Source organism: Fusarium redolens (genome assembly GCF_020744475.1).
Source record: "Fusarium redolens strain MPI-CAGE-AT-0023 chromosome Unknown BKA55scaffold_5, whole genome shotgun sequence".
Classification (NCBI taxonomy): domain Eukaryota; kingdom Fungi; phylum Ascomycota; class Sordariomycetes; order Hypocreales; family Nectriaceae; genus Fusarium; species Fusarium redolens.
Genome location: NW_025763668.1, coordinates 1,281,935 through 1,297,776, shown reverse-complemented (window position 1 = coordinate 1,297,776; position 15,842 = coordinate 1,281,935). Strand labels below are relative to the sequence as shown.

The following is a 15,842-nucleotide window of genomic DNA, read 5'->3' as shown; positions in this document are numbered from 1 at the left end:
GAGTTTCCGCGGATGCAAACCGACGGCTGGTGTACAGAACGCCACTACGCCACTGGCATTAATTAAACACGGGGTTGTTTAGTTTCCAGCCAGCAACTCATACGATACCGGAGACAACCTTGGCAAGAATAACTACACCTTTTCTCTTGCAATACTCATTACATTCTTTTACACTATCAGTTTATCACATTATGGGTCAATCATCTTCACAGCAATCTACCAGTGAGCCATACCTTGCTAAGCCAAGTGGTAGTTGCTGTCTGAAAGGCACCATCCACGAGGGCGAGTCAAGAGGCACCTGGGAAACCATTGCAGATGTCGAAACATATATCTCAAAACCAGCACCCGAAAAAGCAAATGGGAACATTCTACTGTACTTTCCAGATGTATGGGGCATGTTCCCCAACGGGCTATTAGTCATGGATGCCTTTGCGGATGCAGGCTATCTAGTCCTGGGGCTCGACTACTTCCGTGGGGTAAGGTCAGGCCTGCATGGGATGTTTAGATCGGAGACTAACGATGTTGCAGGACCCCGTTTGGAAGCATCGGAAAGACCGCCATACCCAAAATCCTGACTTTGACTACGAAGCCTGGAAGCGCAAGCACACTGCCTTTGCAGATGTTACTGTTCCAAAATGGGTCGCTGCCGTTAAGAACAGCTATGGAACGAACACAACAAAGTTTGCTTGTGTTGGGTACTGCTTCGGAGCGCCGTATGTGTGCAATGAGCTGAAAGGCGATACGGTGACAGTTGGAGCTTTTGCTCACCCAGCGTTCCTTAAGGAACATCACTTTACAGACCTTAAGAGTAAGTTTCTATTTCTCCGTTCTTTGCTTAAGCTTACTAAACTTTCACAGAGCCTCTATTCCTCTCATGCTCAGAAGTCGATCATACGTTTGATGTGCCATCTCGACGTCGAGCGTTGGATATCCTACAGACCAACAAGAAGGTCTTTCACTATCAAGTATTCTCTGGTGTTGAGCACGGATTTGCTCTGAGAGGTGATCCTAAAAATCCCTACCAACGTAAGTTCCATGTTTTGGGCGACGTATTGGGGCCTACTGACACGATATAGGATGGGTAAAGGAACAGAGTCTGGCCGGTATCGTGGCATGGTTCGATTACTGGTTGTCACAACAGGTGTTATCGGATAAGTAGACAAATAATAGATTATAAACTAGATTCCTGTCGACAATGACTTCCGTATATTACTCACAAATGGCAACCGAGATTTATGTGATCTCTTCTGCATCAAAGCTCTTGATCAACATGGTACATCAAAACAGTTCCCCGTCACTGCATAACGGGTTTCACTTCTTTCGCGCAGTGGAGCTGGTAGGGCCTTTGGCGAGTAGCAGCTATAGTGATTGTAATTGAAACAGATTGGCCTGTTGCATAGGTTCCACCGACCGGCATATTGGCGAGTTAAGGCCCTGTAACGCGGAGCAAAAGAACGAAATGATCCAGCATCCTCATACCCTAAGACCAAGGATCCAACTTTTGTAGTGCAAGCCATCAAGAGCCGCACAGCTGACAAACTTGGCAAGTATAGAATTGAGGTGATCTCAATTGACGGGATGAGATTCCGGGGGAAACCCGAGTTTGAGTTTCCCCATCATTTCCCCCGCATGCTATGGCTCTCGTGACGGTGCAGTCAATAGTTCAGACAACAGGGTGTTCGGCGACTGCCCGCGCCGAGTGCCCGGAAGCTGGGCGAGTTGAAAGTGGCAATTGACCGCGGTGAGCGACGATCTCTCATTATTTGGCCGAATAGTGAGGAATATTTATTCTGTGATGCTTGATCTCATGAGGTATATGAACTCGTTTTAATATTGAGTTATCATCAAAAAAACAAACAGTAAAAGTCAATATCTTGTCAAAACAACCTCATCAAACTCACTTATTCTCGCAATGACACCCCCTCGAGCTTTCGATTTCACCGGAGATGTGGCAATCGTCACGGGTGCAGGCTCCCGCATGGATGGTGAGTTCATGGTGCACCCCAAACATTGTTCCCCTTACACTAACCCCTGGTAAAGGCGAGATTGGCAATGGTCGTGCGGCTGCCATCCTCCTTGCACGCCATGGGGCCAAGGTCGCTCTTGTAGACTTCAACTTGGACTGGGCTAAGGAGACCAAGCGTATGATTAATGAGGAGGGTGGTATGTCAGAGGTGATTCAGGCCGACGTGACAAGTGAGGAGTCGTGCAAGAATGCTATCGACAAGACTGTCGAACTATGGGGGGCTCTTCACATCCTTGTCAATATCGGTAGGTTAAATGGCATGCGCAATTACAGTGAGAGACATGAACTGACAGGCAAACGTAGTTGGTGTTGGCGGTGCAATGGGCGATGCCACAACAATCAACCTCGATGCTTGGGACAGAGACTTTCGCATCAATGTCACAAGTATGGTCATGATGAGCCGATATGCCATTCCTGAAATGAGGAAGCAGGGCCGTGGATCTATCGTCAACATGTCATCTGTTAGTGGTTGTAAGTATCCTCAGCCTATCTTCAACCTAGCCAAACTAATGAGACGTTTTCTAGTGCTCGGTGGTAACCCCAGTTTGCTGTACCCTACCACCAAGGGTGCCATCATCCAAATGACACGTGCCATGGCGGCTCATCACGGTCGTGAGAACATCCGCGTCAATTGCGTCGCACCAGGCATGGTGTATACTCCTATGACAAGAGGACGCGGAATGACGGATGAGATGAGACAAGCTAGAATTAACCAGAACTTGATGAAGAAGGAGGGGACAGGCTGGGACGTTGGCTATGGTAAGTCAACTCAAATGCTTGTGTCCTCGCCACTTGGACTAATGTTGTGTAGCTATCTTGTTCTTGGCTAGCAAGGAGGCTGGCTGGATCACAGGTCTGATCATGCCTGTCGATGGAGGCGTAAGTACCATTCTTTATACAACAACCTGAATATCTGCTAACATGTTGCCACAGACTACTGCCGGAAAAGCCGATAGACCAGCTCTCAAGGCTGATACACTAGCTGAAGCAAACACTGGTATTCAGAACTAACCTGTACGATAACTAAATACTGTTAAAAGCATGACTATAAATTATACCACCCTAGAATACAAGACGTCTTTTATTCAAGTCACCTACGATAGACTATCAGCACCTATACCAGCTTGGACCCTAGCACCTTTGACAACACACGCCCTGACCTATCCAGCCCTGAAAGATCACATCCCTCGTTCAAAGCATTACAGACTCCCCTTCATTAAGATCAGTGTATATACTAGAGCCTTCAAGAGGGATAACCAAGACAGGACAAAACCTATGCCGGTGCATGTCTCATCATTTCATCAAGATCAATCTGTAGCTCTGGGTAACAATCCAAAGATGCCATCGCATCCATACTCATGCTATTTAGGTACGCATCCATGTCAAAGTCATTCGGGCTTACGGGGTCAAGATACGGGAAGGCCGGGATATAGCTGTTCATGGTAGCTGTGACCGTGTTATCGGACAACGATTGATCCGGTGCTGGCCGTTGAACAGGTGTTCGCTTCAGGCCTTTGATGATGATGTGCAGGCTGCGCTCAAGAAGCGGACATTTTGCCATGCCGCGGTTGAGGGCTCTGAGGAAGGTCTGCATAGTGGGATGCGTTGCACCATCGTTGTTTTTTGCATCTTCGAGAACGGCTGAAGCGCCGGTGTAGATGCAGTAGCCCATCAGGTACGTGATGTTCTCAAAGCCGAATGTTGATTCGAGCATTAAGAGAAGTTTCTCCATGCTTAGTGCCGCACTCATGCAGACCTGGTAGTAAGCTGGGGCGGACCAGAATGGGCGATGGGCGAGAATAACAGTTGTGAAGTATAGTAGACTGTTTCTGTCAGCGGTGCGTCTTTCATGGCACAATTACAAACCTACTTCTGGGAGATTATATGAGGAGGCGGACATATCGTTGGGAGATACTCCGGGTCATAACGCAGATGTACCGGTGACTCAGCCCGCCATGTCTCCAAACGTGCCTTGATATCGTTCAGCGACGACTCAGTGATGGCCCTACTTCGCTTTGAGTAGAGCTGTACTATGATATCGTTGATGATGACAGATAGTTTACACGAATTTGCAAAGCATGATACAGCGTGACTCTTCATTACGGGATATTGGCTTGGTGCTAGTCGAGTAAGAGGGGAGGTGTCTTCGTAGTATGGTGACCATACATCAGACTCTGCCGAATCATCCACTGGATATAGCGTTAGGGTGTGAAGGTACTATCCAATTGCGGGCGCTTACTGAAGTCAATGGGGCTTTGCGGTAGCTCGGTAACTGCTGGAAGTCTCCCTGTATAAAGACTGATTGCTCTACAGGTCCATGTAAGTAAAGATTATGCGCCATTCTTGATATGAGTCGCTCACTTGTCCCAGAAATAGCAGCTCCAAAATAGCCTCTTTCGGATCTCCAAGTCCACTGGATCTAATCCCTTGAGATCCGCAATATCGGGTCCATTATGTTGCAATCCAAGGTCGGCCGACATTCTGAAGGCCATCCCACTATAGAGCCACGCCTGCGAGATTGCTCCTTGAGCCAATTCCCGAGCGCTCAGCTGCAAGAGAGCTTGGATGGTGGGTATTGAGCTAGGTTTTTGTATCTCGTCGCCGAGCAGGAATCGAACACGGGAGAAGAGTAGTTGCGCGTGGTTACTGTCGTAGTATTTCGAGGCATGAGCACATAGTACTAGGAGGAGAAGCTCGGAATAGTACCGCCCGCCGGTCGTCATGTCACCTAAGCGCCAGAGGAGTTAGTCAAGATATGGGTCGCGTAGTAGTGGAAGATACGTACGCATGAATGCAGGCCTATACACCCACATGAACATCGGAGCAACCCAGGTCCAGTGCAGATGGAGAAGCTTGGCCATAACCTGTCGCGGTAATCCAAGTTGAAGTGATGCATTTCCAAGGGCAAATTCCTCCCAGATGGTCGATTCCCGAGCCCGTGATACCAGATAGGCCCGAACGTCAGTCCTCTTAGATCCATCACCGCGACTCATAGAGTTTGTAGATGGCGATGCGAGACCCAATGGTTCATGGACAGCAGATGTTGGACCGTAATAGCATATTTTGCCGTGTTCATCCACGCTGAGATCTATGGCCAAAGCGTCTTGCGATGTACCGTCGATGGCTGCAGTTGGTCGGGGGGGATCTTGAAGGCGGCTTTGATGCGTTGCAGGTGATGTTTCTAGCACGACGGGTTCTGTGCTGTGTCCTGATGGTGGCGGTACTCGTGTTGACACGTCTTCAGCGCCGAATGAGCTTGAAGCCGGGGCTGCACTCTCGGCAACGGATGCTCCCATAATCTGATAGTTCATGGAGTTTTCGCCACCTTGAAGGCGTTCAATCGTCTCCTCTGCCTCTTGCAACTTGCGCGCCATGGCGACAACCTGAGACAGCGGTGGTGGTTTGTCATAGCGACATTCGACATGGTAGACTTCGCATGTTTTACAGGTTGGTTGACTCCCTTCGCATCGAACCTATATCATCAAAGAAGTCAGCAAGCGCAGCAATAACCAACACTCAATAAACAATGAACAGCAGAGGAAGATCGTGACCTTCTTGGCGCGACAATTGGCACAAGTCAAACCTCGATACTTTCGAGACAGACGCTGTTTCTTGGAGCGAGCGGAGCTCCGTCCCTGTCCTTGTTCGTCATTGGTCTCCATTGTTTCCAGGGGAAAGAGATAACAACAGATCTTCTGATAAGCTTGGATCACGTAGAGGAAAGTAAAGAATTGGCTCACGGTGAAAATCCGAAAGCTGGGGGATTGTCATCAGTCTGAACTTGACGAAACTACTGACATGGATGATGAGCATGATTGGCTCGGGCAATCTCCGCGGCGAGTTACCGCGGAGTGTGCGGGCAATGCGGGCAGGGAAATGAAGGGCTGTAGTTAATCAATTGATGGTGATGGGGACGAATTATAACTTATATCAGTTATGGTAGAATTCTCGTAGTTCTACCTGTTAGCAATCAACATGCCAAATCTTCAGGGTAATAATCACAATGAGAGTCCCTTACATCCCTAATCCTCCTCCAACATCTTCCCCAGAAGAAGAAGCAATCGTCGCTGCAATTGCGGCCCGCCGTCATCCCCGCCCCATTCAACCCCTCGATTTGGCACTACTGCATTCCCCTCACGTCGCCGCTGGCTGGAACACTTTTGTCGGCGCCATCCGCACAAAGGCGTCATTGGCCGATGATCTACGAGAACTTGCCATCTGTCGCATCGCCGTTGTGAACAGAGCTTGGTATGAGTGGATGCACCATGCTCCTTTGGCTGTCAACAGCGGTGTGTCGTCGGAGTCAATGAATGAGATTATGAAGGAGGGGACTTTATTGAAGAGTGATAAGCCAGAGGGTTTTAATGAGAAGCAGTGGGCTGCTTGTGTAATTGCTGATGAGATGACGAGGAATGTTCAGGTGAAAGATGAGACATTCGATTGGCTCAAATCCCTAGCCACTGACCAAGAGGTTGTTGAGGTTGTCGCAACGGTAAGTATATTCTGGTAAAGTAACTCTATTCGTGAGGAAACTGATGAGACTTTGCAGGTTGCATGCTATAACTGTGTCAGCCGTTTTCTTGTAGCATTAGATGGTAAGTCATCTGAGTCTTTAGTTTACATCGACTTCATCCACTGCCAGCTCCAACTAACGCGTACGGCAGTCGGGGAAAGAAACAATACTGTTCCAGCACCACTACCGAAGTAGCTATAGACAAGTACCTAGATAATGGGAATAATTGCATTTAGGAAAGTAGATAATGAATGGCCAGTTAGTGAATGGCCGGAGGTTATGTGATGGACGTGGATAAAGACACCAGCAGCTCCAGGTTATCAGTAGGTCATTGGCCTGTTGTTCCCTCCTCCTTATGAGTGGAAAGCCTGTGTGAATTATGAGCAATTCTATCGGAAGAGCAGGTAAAATTGCACATGAGTATCTAGATCTCCATTTGTTTATATCTTCACCCATAGATGTGCATCAATGTCACAGACCACATGTAAGAAGAAGAAGAAAGAGAGACTTGATGCTCTTCATTTGAGGCACGGAACACCATTCAACCCTAATTGCCACATGTCATCTATCACAAATCGACCAGTGCATCCACGGTAACCCGGTAAGTTCTATTTCATGAAATAGGAACTGTAATGGCTCTATCAAAGAGACCTATAGCAAATTAAGTCATGCATATCTGTGCACCAACGCTCCCGCCCATCTCTAGGCTTCATAACTCTAATCAAGCCAAGTTGCCTCATAAGGCGTGCTGTTGTCAGGATAATGCAGCGAAGCCACAACATCAAGAGTATGATTCGAAGGGGTCCAACCAAGAATGAACATCCAACCCTCTGAAGTATCACTAAGATACATGTAATCGGTAATACCGTTGGGGTCACTGTTAGTCTCGTCTTGCCAAGGAGCAACTCGCAGACCGCCAGCAGAACCAAGAGTAACAGGTGCCTCGTAGAAAGCCACAGCCTTGTCACTCTTCAGAAGTCCGTCATTGTTGAGGGCGAATGCTGCAACGTAGCCATTTGCTTCGGGGTTGTTCCAGCTGCGGGTACTGGTGAAGAGATACTTGCCGTCGCGGGACATTTGGACAGTGTTGCTGCGGAAAGTATAGACGCCTCGTACATCTGTAATTGTTAGAGACATTTGCGGACTGAGGTCTCGATGGATTGACTCACCATCAGGAATAGCACTTGCTCTCTGGACATGCTCGAGACGGGTGTCATGTACTCTATAGACATCCATCCATTGGTCTATGAGGGTTAGTGAGAGGTTTCATGGTGCTGAGTTCATTTGCTCTTACTGTGTTCAGTCATCTAACAAACATAGTTAGTCTTCATTATTACATCTTATTCTCATCCTCAAAATGACTTACCACATAGAGGAGCTTTCCATCCTTGCTAGAATAGGAGTTTCGAGGTCCATCGCCTTCAGTAGGACTAAGATTGATCGACAGAGGCGTAGCAGTACCGTTTTCCGCAATGTCATACATAAAAATGGAGTTCATGCCCCTATTGAAGTCAGTTATATCATATGTAACAGGGGGCTGCGCACCTACAGGTGAGGGACAAAGCCCTTTCGGTTGACGTTGATGTCAAAGGCGTGAGCGCCATAGAGCTTGGATAACCGTTAACACTAGCATATGGGATGAAAGTGTTATCTTAACTGACCACAGCCGCTCTTGTCTTGTTCACGTTCTTAATCTCTTCCTCCGGTACCATATAGAGCTCCTGAACCTGTTCACCGATGGCACCATTATCTGTCAGGCCGTGGATAGCAGCAGTTGAGCCTCCAGAAGAGAAAGCCAGGTTACCATCGTCTGAGAAGTAGCAAGACGAAGAAGCTTGAAGCAATCAGCAATCACGCCTTGAGCTTATGTAGAAGGTTGAACCTACTAATGTTCACCGTGTCGAGATGAGTAAACTGGTAGTTCTCACCAACCGACCACGAGAATAGCTGTGGAGGCTCGCTCATGGCAGTTGCATAGACGCGGTTTTTGGCAGCATTACTTGTGACAAATTGATGAAGACCAAAACCAGGAACAGTAGCGTTCAGAGTCAAGGTCTTAGCAATGGTGTCAAAGGCAAGCAGGAAGAGCGTCTTGTTAGTGTAAGAGCCTGACACGAGATGGTGCATCGAGCTCCCGTAGGAGTTGGCGAACTCAACGGCAGGCATGATGGAGAGATTCTGAACAAATACTATGCTTCCGATACAACTCAAGTGCTGTCGTGCTTGATATTCCTCTCAGTAATGCTCGTTGGTCTGACTTATATACTTTTAAGCATGTTGCTACCCCAGATCGTGGGGCATCAAGCTCGTTCTCTCATTGCCGATCTTGGAGCTTTCCCCGCGTTTTTGGCCTGGGGTTATAGTGTGTATCCCCGCTAAATTTTGTGAGTTTTTCCTTGAGTCAGGGCTCATTACAGGGTGCCTGGTGGTGTCGGGCACTGAGCGCGGGACTTGCCCGCGGCGCCATTGATGTTACTCTACGGCCTAGGCAGGCTGGGCGACAACGCGAAGTTACATTGGTGTAGAAACTCTGTTTCCTTGAGCGCCAAGATCCATTGACCAATGAGTTGGGAACTGGGGGTCTTGCCGAGGAACACAGTTAATGCCGAGTTCAACATTCTCAATCCTCAACACCGAGAGCCAATGGTCCAGTACGGGCTATCATTTGCCAGTTATACTATTGTGATGGCAATTCTGTACCGGGTTGCATGTGGCAAGTTTCCATTCAAGTTCATTTGTTTATTTTCCAGGTGCTAATCATTCTCGTACAAACAATCCTGCCATACCCATACCAGTTCCAACACACATACTCACAACCCCCAGCTCACCACCATTGGGACGTCCCAAGCCGTGTAGTAACGTGCTGGTCAGCCTTGCACCAGTAGCACCCAACGGATGCCCCAGAGCAATGGCACCTCCGTTCGGGTTGACCTTATTATCCTGGTATGCCTTTTCGAGATCTAGTTTTCTCAAGCAATAGATTGCCTGGCTCGCGAAAGCCTCATTGATCTCCCATCTGTGAATATCATCCTTTGTGAAACCAGTGCTATCAAGCAACTTGGGGATCGCAATTGCCGGTCCGACTCCCATCTCGTCCGGTGGACAGCTTACTGTGACTGCAGAAACAAACTTGCCCATGATATTACTACTCAATTCAAGTTCATTTGCAGTACTGCGTCTCATAAGAAGCGATGCGGCAGCGCCGTCTGAGACTTGAGGGGAATTACCAGCGGTGGAGGTACCGTTTTCTTTAAAGGCCGGCTTCAACTTTGCTAAGTTTTCCAAGCTCGCTTGAGGTCGGATGCCATCATCTGTATCGACGACGATATCTCCTGGTCCGTCAGGATCCTTCTGCATAAAGGGGACAATCTCATCCGAGAAAAGTCCAAATGCCTGTGCTTCTGCCGCCTTTAAGTGACTGTTGACTGCAAAAACATCTTGATCGTCTCGTGAGATGCCGTATCGGTCTGCAACGTTCTCGGAGGTGATGCCCATAAGAAGAATGCAGTCCAAGGCATCTTTAACAGGAGATTCTCTCAGACCTGGCCAGAGGTCAACGGGTATAGCTCGACTCCCATAGTTCCTTGTCATGCTTTCCATTCCCGCGCCAACCCCCACTGAGATCACCCCTGTTCGAATCTGGGAAGCGATGGATGAGATTGCCTGCAGGGACGAAGATGTTGCGCGATTGACAGTATAGAGAGACGTCTGTTTGGGTAGCCGACATGATTTATAGCCATACGCGCAGCTTTAGAGCCTCCTAGCTCAGAAAGTACTACACCGACCGCGACATCCTCTATGATAGACGGGTCGAGATTGGGTACTCTGTCGATGATTGCTTTGAACACGGAGGGAAGAAGCTCTTCAGGGAATGCGTCTTTAAGAGATCCTCGATTTGCACGACATATTGGTGTACGACATGAGGATATAATGACGACGTCGCCGGATGTCTTGGCAAGCATGGATGTGATGCCTCTTGGTGAGAACATGGCTGGTGAAGTAGGCGCTTTCGGGGCGTCGACAGAGCGGAGGTGCTGCGGTATTGGAACTGCCCACTTTGGCAAGCTGCAGATCACATTTAAACTACGTTTGAAAAGAATTTACAGGCGAGAAATTCCCTGCTCTATGTTTCTGTACTATTGCTAGCAGTGTCAGTTCCTCCCGGTGATGTTCCACGGCCAGATCCCGTGGGCACAATATGGGAACAGCCTCGAATGCAGTACTCATGTCGGTCAGTGGTTCGAACACTATGTAAATCGTTCTACGAAATAGACTTCAGATTGTGGCACGATATCTTCTCGTGTTCTTGTAATTCATCACACTGAATGACAAGAAACAGTAGAATGGTATGGAAGCATCACACTTGACCGCGGCTGGAGGACGAGATGTTCATAATTGATCAAATCAATTGTCTCTATACTTGTAAAGTTCGTTTTATTATGGTGAGCAGCCTCATAAGCTAATTCCTGATCCTTCTATGCATCATCTGTCTCCATTGCAAGTACTCTGCGTCTTATTCACTCCCCAAAGCTCCAAAGCATTATCTCTGAAGAGTCTCTCTCGCAGCCATTGCTTTCCTTCGGTCAAATCCAGTAGATGAGACACCCAGTGCTTAACATCTAAACCTTCGAATCGGGTATGAGGCCAATCCGACCCGAAGACAACTCGCTTTGGAGCTTGCTCAAAGAGCTCCAACGTGACAGGGTCAAGATCCTCCCAGATATCAGAATCAACATGGCTGAGGCGGTATGCGCCAGAGATCTTGACCCATGTTGTCCCTGTCTTCAAAAGGCGGATCAAAGATTGGAAGCCCTTAATGTCGTAGGGGTTCACGGGACCCGATGATTTAGGAAGAGTTGGGTCGCCATAGTGATCAAAGACAACCCGCACGCCGAGAGTGGGCAAGAAATCTTCCAATTCGGTAATGCGCTCCATCTTGGTGTACAGCTGAAGAACCCAATCAAAAGGTTTGATGAGGTCGACATACTTCTTGATCTGGCTCTTCAGCTCATCATTTGGCGTGTCATCACCATGCGTCACGAGATTGACTCGTACGGCGCGAACACCCTCGCTACCCCATCTGCGAATATGCTCATGCGACGTGGTATTTGGGTCAAACAGCGCAAGACCCAGCGACCGTTCGTTTCCTACCGCACGCAAAGAGTCCAGCATGAGAGTCAAATCATATCCATGTGTTGCAGTCTGAACGAAGAAGACATGATCGCAGCCAATTCTATTCTCAAAGATTACATTCTCCCAGAGGTTGTGAACAGCGGGCTTGTATGGAATGTCTTCGACTGGAGGGTAACGCACGGGATCCATGATGTGAAGATGTGAATCCCAAGCGCCGGGGGGCATTCGTGGGTCAGCGCCGCATGAGATGTTGGCTGCCCTTTTGGCAATTGATAGAGGCGGTGAAGGAGGATTCATGGCTACTGCTTCGGCGATGGTAGTGTGCTGAAATAGTGAGAGAATTAGCGGGAATGACACTTTCATGGTAAGATGAAGAAGAAGTCAAGGTGGGCTGCTGAGAACACCGCTGGGGGAGCCAAGGTGGTTTAGGTCGCGATATATATCTAACCCACAGACCTGGCGACTCACAGGGATCGGTTTTGCACTTACTATTACTTAAATGGAGAACTACTCACTCAGAGAGTCTTCTCGTTAGTCCGTGGGGTAACTGAGCGTTCTCGCGTTATGTTCCCCATGGGGTTGCCTCTCACTTGTATGACCAAGAGGCACCGCCGAGAATGCCCGGCACATCACCAATGAATGGTCTCGCATCTGTAAGATAGCGGATAAACCTAGAATTAAATTCGTCTCAGAGGCGCCAATGAGGTTGGAGCAGAGGCTGTTCATCACGGCGACCTTCCGCGGACTTTGGCCGTTATCGACAGATCAGCAGACGCCAACGCCCCAGCATAAAGGTCGCATCGAACTTGGCTTGTACATTGTTCAGTGCGATTTAATCCAGTTCTGGGGATTATCATTTGATAGAATGCGTTTTGACCTTGCGTTTTCATGGGCGTGGGTGGAAATACACATACGTGGTGGAGCCACGAACACGACGCGCCGCGGTGTCTGTCGTAGATCTTTGCCTAATTTGGCATGAAATGTGACAGAACCCCGCGTCGTTGAAAGCAAAGCCACTGCAAAAGAGATGCAGCCCAAACCACTCCAACATAATGATAGATAAAATAGAGCAAAAAGAGATAAAAGAGACGGGTCTGGCCGGGGATTGAACCCGGGACCTCTCGCAAGCTAAGCTATAGGGTTTTCCCTAAGCGAGAATCATACCACTAGACCACCAGACCAGGTTTGATCAAAGGAATTGACGTTGTCGTTGGTGCGGAAGCCGCAGTTGGGCGTTTTGTGCAGACGCTTGGCGGAACGAGCAACGGTGTCCAAGTAAGGTTTAGTGGATAAGGCAATAGGTTTGCTTGTGAAAATGAATAAAGGAATAAGTAAACTGCTGTGAGATCTAAATGACTTCGGCAGCTTCTCGGTGGAATGATCGAATGTGTCTAGCCTAAAGGAATGATCCAGGCAGGGTATGTCATGGGCATTTGGAAGACTTGTGTAATCCGATCAAGAAACTCCGAGTGTGTGATCGTGGTTAGCCGAGTCTTAGCCGATTAGATACGAAGACTCGATCAGACGTAACAGATAAGGGTTTGCGATCACCTTAAAGCCAGCAACGAGAACTTACTTGTTGTTCGATAACAAGGCCTCTGCATACGATGAACTTAGCCAAACAAGCAAGTCGCTACAGTAATGACAAACAGGATGCATTTCCCTCAACTTTGGCTTGCCACCGAGGTTTTCCATATCATCTAACATACTAGATATTTACGAGCCGGTACTTATATACTTTTCTTATTATTTACCTTGGGTGAAGTGGTATTGTCATGCATCTCCAACTCAACTTATCGTCTGAGACTCAGGTCCAGGGTATGAGACTTGACGCGACCGCCAGAGTGGGTCGCGATGGAGAATGCACGCTCTCTTTGGTTTTCGAATTGGAAGAGGTTTTTATTCTGAATCTATGATCAATAAAGGGGGAAATTTTCTGATACTACTTAAAAAGACTTTGACTATGACGACTCTTTCATTTGGTTGCAAGTCGCTTTGTCCGATGCTAGTGAAGCTGGAATGGATGAATGGGAATTAAAGACGCGTCGATTGCCGAGCTCTTGATTGGTGGAAGTACGAGTCCAGTCGATAAAGTTCAATCCCCTTCACTGCGTCTTCACATGACAGTGGACAAGTTCTCCAAGTCACCAATTGAGTCGAGTAAATGAATGAGTACACAGTAATGAGATTCAAGCTAATCTAAACCATATCACAGTCTCTAATAGTATATCGTGTATATTAGGTTGGTCTCTTTATAGACCCGTCACCATCGCTACGCGCAATCGCGTCAAGACATCGCGTCTCAGACCCCATCGTCTAGATCTACTAACCATCGGCAGTAGTGGTGCTTGCAGCCTCAGATGTTGAGGTATCCGACTCGGTTCGCACCACTGTGGATAGGGTCGTGGGCTGGCTGGTAGTCTCGTCAGCAGCAGAGGTTGATGTAGCATCAGCTTCTGAGGTGCTGGAGGCGGCAGAGGTAGTCTCAGTAGCAGAGGAAGAGGTCTCAGCGGCAGAGGAGGAAGTCTCAGCAGCTGAAGAAGAGGTTTCAGCGGCAGAGGAGGAAGTCTCAGCAGCTGAAGAAGAGGTTTCAGCAGCAGAGCTAGAGGTCTCAGCAGCAGAGGAAGAGGTTTCAGCGGCAGAGGAGGAAGTCTCAGCAGCTGAAGAAGAGGTCTCGGCAGCAGAGCTGGAGGTCTCGGCAGCAGAGCTGGAGGTCTCAGCAGCAGAGGAAGAGGTTTCAGCGGCAGAGGAGGAAGTCTCAGCAGCAGAGGTAGAGGTTTCAGCTGCGGAAGAGGTCTCAGCAGCTGAAGAAGAGGTTTCAGCTGCGGAAGAGGTCTCAGCGGCAGAGGAGGAAGTCTCAGCAGCTGAAGAAGAGGCCTCAGCAGCAGAGGTAGATGTAGCATCAGCAGCAGAGGAAGAGGTCTCGGCAGCGGCAGAGGAGGAAGTCTCAGCAGCAGAGGAAGAGGTCTCGGCAGCAGAGGAAGAGGTTTCAGCGGCAGAGGAGGAAGTCTCAGCAGCTGAAGAAGAGGTTTCAGCAGCAGAGCTAGAGGTCTCAGCAGCAGAGGTAGATGTAGCATCAGCAGCAGAGGAAGAGGTCTCAGCAGCAGAGGAGGAAGTCTCAGCAGCTGAAGAAGAGGTTTCAGCGGCAGAGGAGGAAGTCTCAGCAGCTGAAGAAGAGGTTTCAGCGGCAGAGCTGGAGGTCTCAGCAGCAGAGGTAGATGTAGCATCAGCAGCAGAGGAAGAGGTCTCAGCAGCAGAGGAGGAAGTCTCAGCAGCTGAAGAAGAGGTTTCAGCGGCAGAGGAGGAAGTCTCAGCAGCTGAAGAAGAGGTTTCAGCAGCAGAGCTAGAGGTCTCAGCAGCAGAGGAAGAGGTTTCAGCGGCAGAGGAGGAAGTCTCAGCAGCTGAAGAAGAGGTCTCAGCAGCAGAGCTGGAGGTCTCGGCAGCAGAGCTGGAAGTCTCAGCAGCAGAAGTAGATGTAGCATCAGCAGCAGAGGAGGAAGTCTCAGCAGCAGAGGAAGAGGTCTCGGCAGCAGAGGTAGACTCAGCGGCGGAAGAAGTAGTCTCATCGGCGGCAGAGGTGCTGGAAGCAGCCTGGCTGGAGGACTCCTCAGCAGTCGATGAAGTGGAGGCAGCAGCGGAAGAAGTGGTCTCATCAGCAGAAGTACTATCAGATCGGACAGCAGTCGACAGTGTAGTAGCCTGAGAAGAAGTAGTCTCATCGGCGGCAGAGGTGCTGGACTCAGCCACAGATGAAGAGGTCTCAGCATCAGATGAGGTAGAGGCGGCAGCGGAGGTGGATGTAGCATCCTGGCTTGTTGTCTCATCAACAGCAGCAGAGCTGGTACTGGCGAGCTGACTGGAAGACTCCTCGACAGAGGATGAGGTAGTGGCAGCAGCGGAGGTAGACTCCTCAGCAGATGAAGAGGTAGAAATTCCAGCAGGGTTACCAGTCAGCTGCTCAGTGGTGGATGAATCAACTTGGCTAGTTGTCTCATCGGCAGCTGATGAGGTTGTCGCAGCAGCAGAAGTGGACTCAACGACAGAAGTGCTAGACTCGGCAACAGAGGTAGAAGAAGCAGCCTGGCTGGTGGACTCCTCATCTGCGGTTGATGAAGTCGAGGCATCAGCAGAGCTAGTGGACTCAACGACAGAAGTGCTAGACTCGGCAAC

General features: G+C 49.0%; 7 protein-coding genes and 1 non-coding gene across 8 annotated transcripts; 2 read left to right on the top strand and 6 right to left on the bottom strand.

The window, feature by feature from the left end:
* Positions 1–48: 48 nt before the first annotated feature.
* On the top strand, positions 49–2,935 carry BKA55DRAFT_724347 (uncharacterized protein; the record flags this gene model as incomplete). The annotated part of the gene is made up of 10 exons (XM_046201072.1): positions 49–476; positions 529–808; positions 859–1,026; positions 1,077–1,081; positions 1,549–1,601; positions 1,867–1,985; positions 2,041–2,271; positions 2,330–2,497; positions 2,552–2,785; positions 2,838–2,935. Exons 1-10 carry the CDS (start codon positions 192–194, stop codon positions 2,933–2,935), a joined length of 1,641 nt encoding a protein of 546 aa, XP_046052042.1. The 5' UTR covers positions 49–191.
* A 364-nt stretch (positions 2,936–3,299) lies between these two features.
* Positions 3,300–5,688, bottom strand: BKA55DRAFT_506265 (fungal-specific transcription factor domain-containing protein; the record flags this gene model as incomplete). The annotated part of the gene is made up of 6 exons (XM_046187253.1): positions 3,300–3,849; positions 3,897–4,215; positions 4,266–4,333; positions 4,388–4,754; positions 4,812–5,499; positions 5,578–5,688. The coding sequence occupies 6 exons, from the start codon at positions 5,686–5,688 to the stop codon at positions 3,300–3,302; spliced, it is 2,103 nt and encodes a 700-aa protein (XP_046052041.1).
* Positions 5,689–6,029: 341 nt separating this feature from the next.
* BKA55DRAFT_537033 (AhpD-like protein) lies at positions 6,030–6,775 on the top strand (the record flags this gene model as incomplete). Its single annotated transcript, XM_046189876.1, has 3 exons — positions 6,030–6,518; positions 6,576–6,621; positions 6,753–6,775. 3 exons carry the CDS (start codon positions 6,030–6,032, stop codon positions 6,773–6,775), a joined length of 558 nt encoding a protein of 185 aa, XP_046052040.1.
* A 481-nt stretch (positions 6,776–7,256) lies between these two features.
* BKA55DRAFT_505997 (Lactonase, 7-bladed beta-propeller-domain-containing protein) lies at positions 7,257–8,705 on the bottom strand (the record flags this gene model as incomplete). The annotated part of the gene is made up of 6 exons (XM_046187233.1): positions 7,257–7,657; positions 7,709–7,759; positions 7,902–8,041; positions 8,089–8,147; positions 8,201–8,373; positions 8,426–8,705. The coding sequence occupies 6 exons, from the start codon at positions 8,703–8,705 to the stop codon at positions 7,257–7,259; spliced, it is 1,104 nt and encodes a 367-aa protein (XP_046052039.1).
* Positions 8,706–9,296: 591 nt separating this feature from the next.
* Positions 9,297–10,528, bottom strand: BKA55DRAFT_592085 (3-ketoacyl-CoA thiolase; the record flags this gene model as incomplete). Its single annotated transcript, XM_046195340.1, has 2 exons — positions 9,297–10,202; positions 10,265–10,528. 2 exons carry the CDS (start codon positions 10,526–10,528, stop codon positions 9,297–9,299), a joined length of 1,170 nt encoding a protein of 389 aa, XP_046052038.1.
* A 423-nt stretch (positions 10,529–10,951) lies between these two features.
* On the bottom strand, positions 10,952–12,253 carry BKA55DRAFT_297983 (amidohydrolase 2). The gene is made up of 2 exons (XM_046185586.1): positions 12,162–12,253; positions 10,952–11,996 (listed from the first exon to the last, which is right to left on the bottom strand). Exon 2 carries the CDS (start codon positions 11,967–11,969, stop codon positions 11,022–11,024), a length of 948 nt encoding a protein of 315 aa, XP_046052037.1. The 5' UTR covers positions 11,970–11,996; positions 12,162–12,253; the 3' UTR covers positions 10,952–11,021.
* Positions 12,254–12,762: 509 nt separating this feature from the next.
* Positions 12,763–12,853, bottom strand: BKA55DRAFT_t108. The gene has a single exon. It is a non-coding gene; the product is annotated as a tRNA-Pro (tRNA).
* A 953-nt stretch (positions 12,854–13,806) lies between these two features.
* Positions 13,807–14,267, bottom strand: BKA55DRAFT_562387 (uncharacterized protein). The gene has a single exon (XM_046192275.1). The coding sequence runs from the start codon at positions 14,120–14,122 to the stop codon at positions 13,925–13,927; it is 198 nt and encodes a 65-aa protein (XP_046052036.1). The 5' UTR covers positions 14,123–14,267; the 3' UTR covers positions 13,807–13,924.
* Positions 14,268–15,842: the final 1,575 nt, after the last annotated feature.

Coding starts and splice junctions, on each gene's coding strand:
- BKA55DRAFT_297983 (XM_046185586.1), bottom strand. CDS start 11,969: ATGAATCCTCCTTCACCGCCTCTATCAATTGCCAAAAGGGCAGCCAAC.
- BKA55DRAFT_562387 (XM_046192275.1), bottom strand. CDS start 14,122: ATGCTACATCAACCTCTGCTGCTGACGAGACTACCAGCCAGCCCACGA.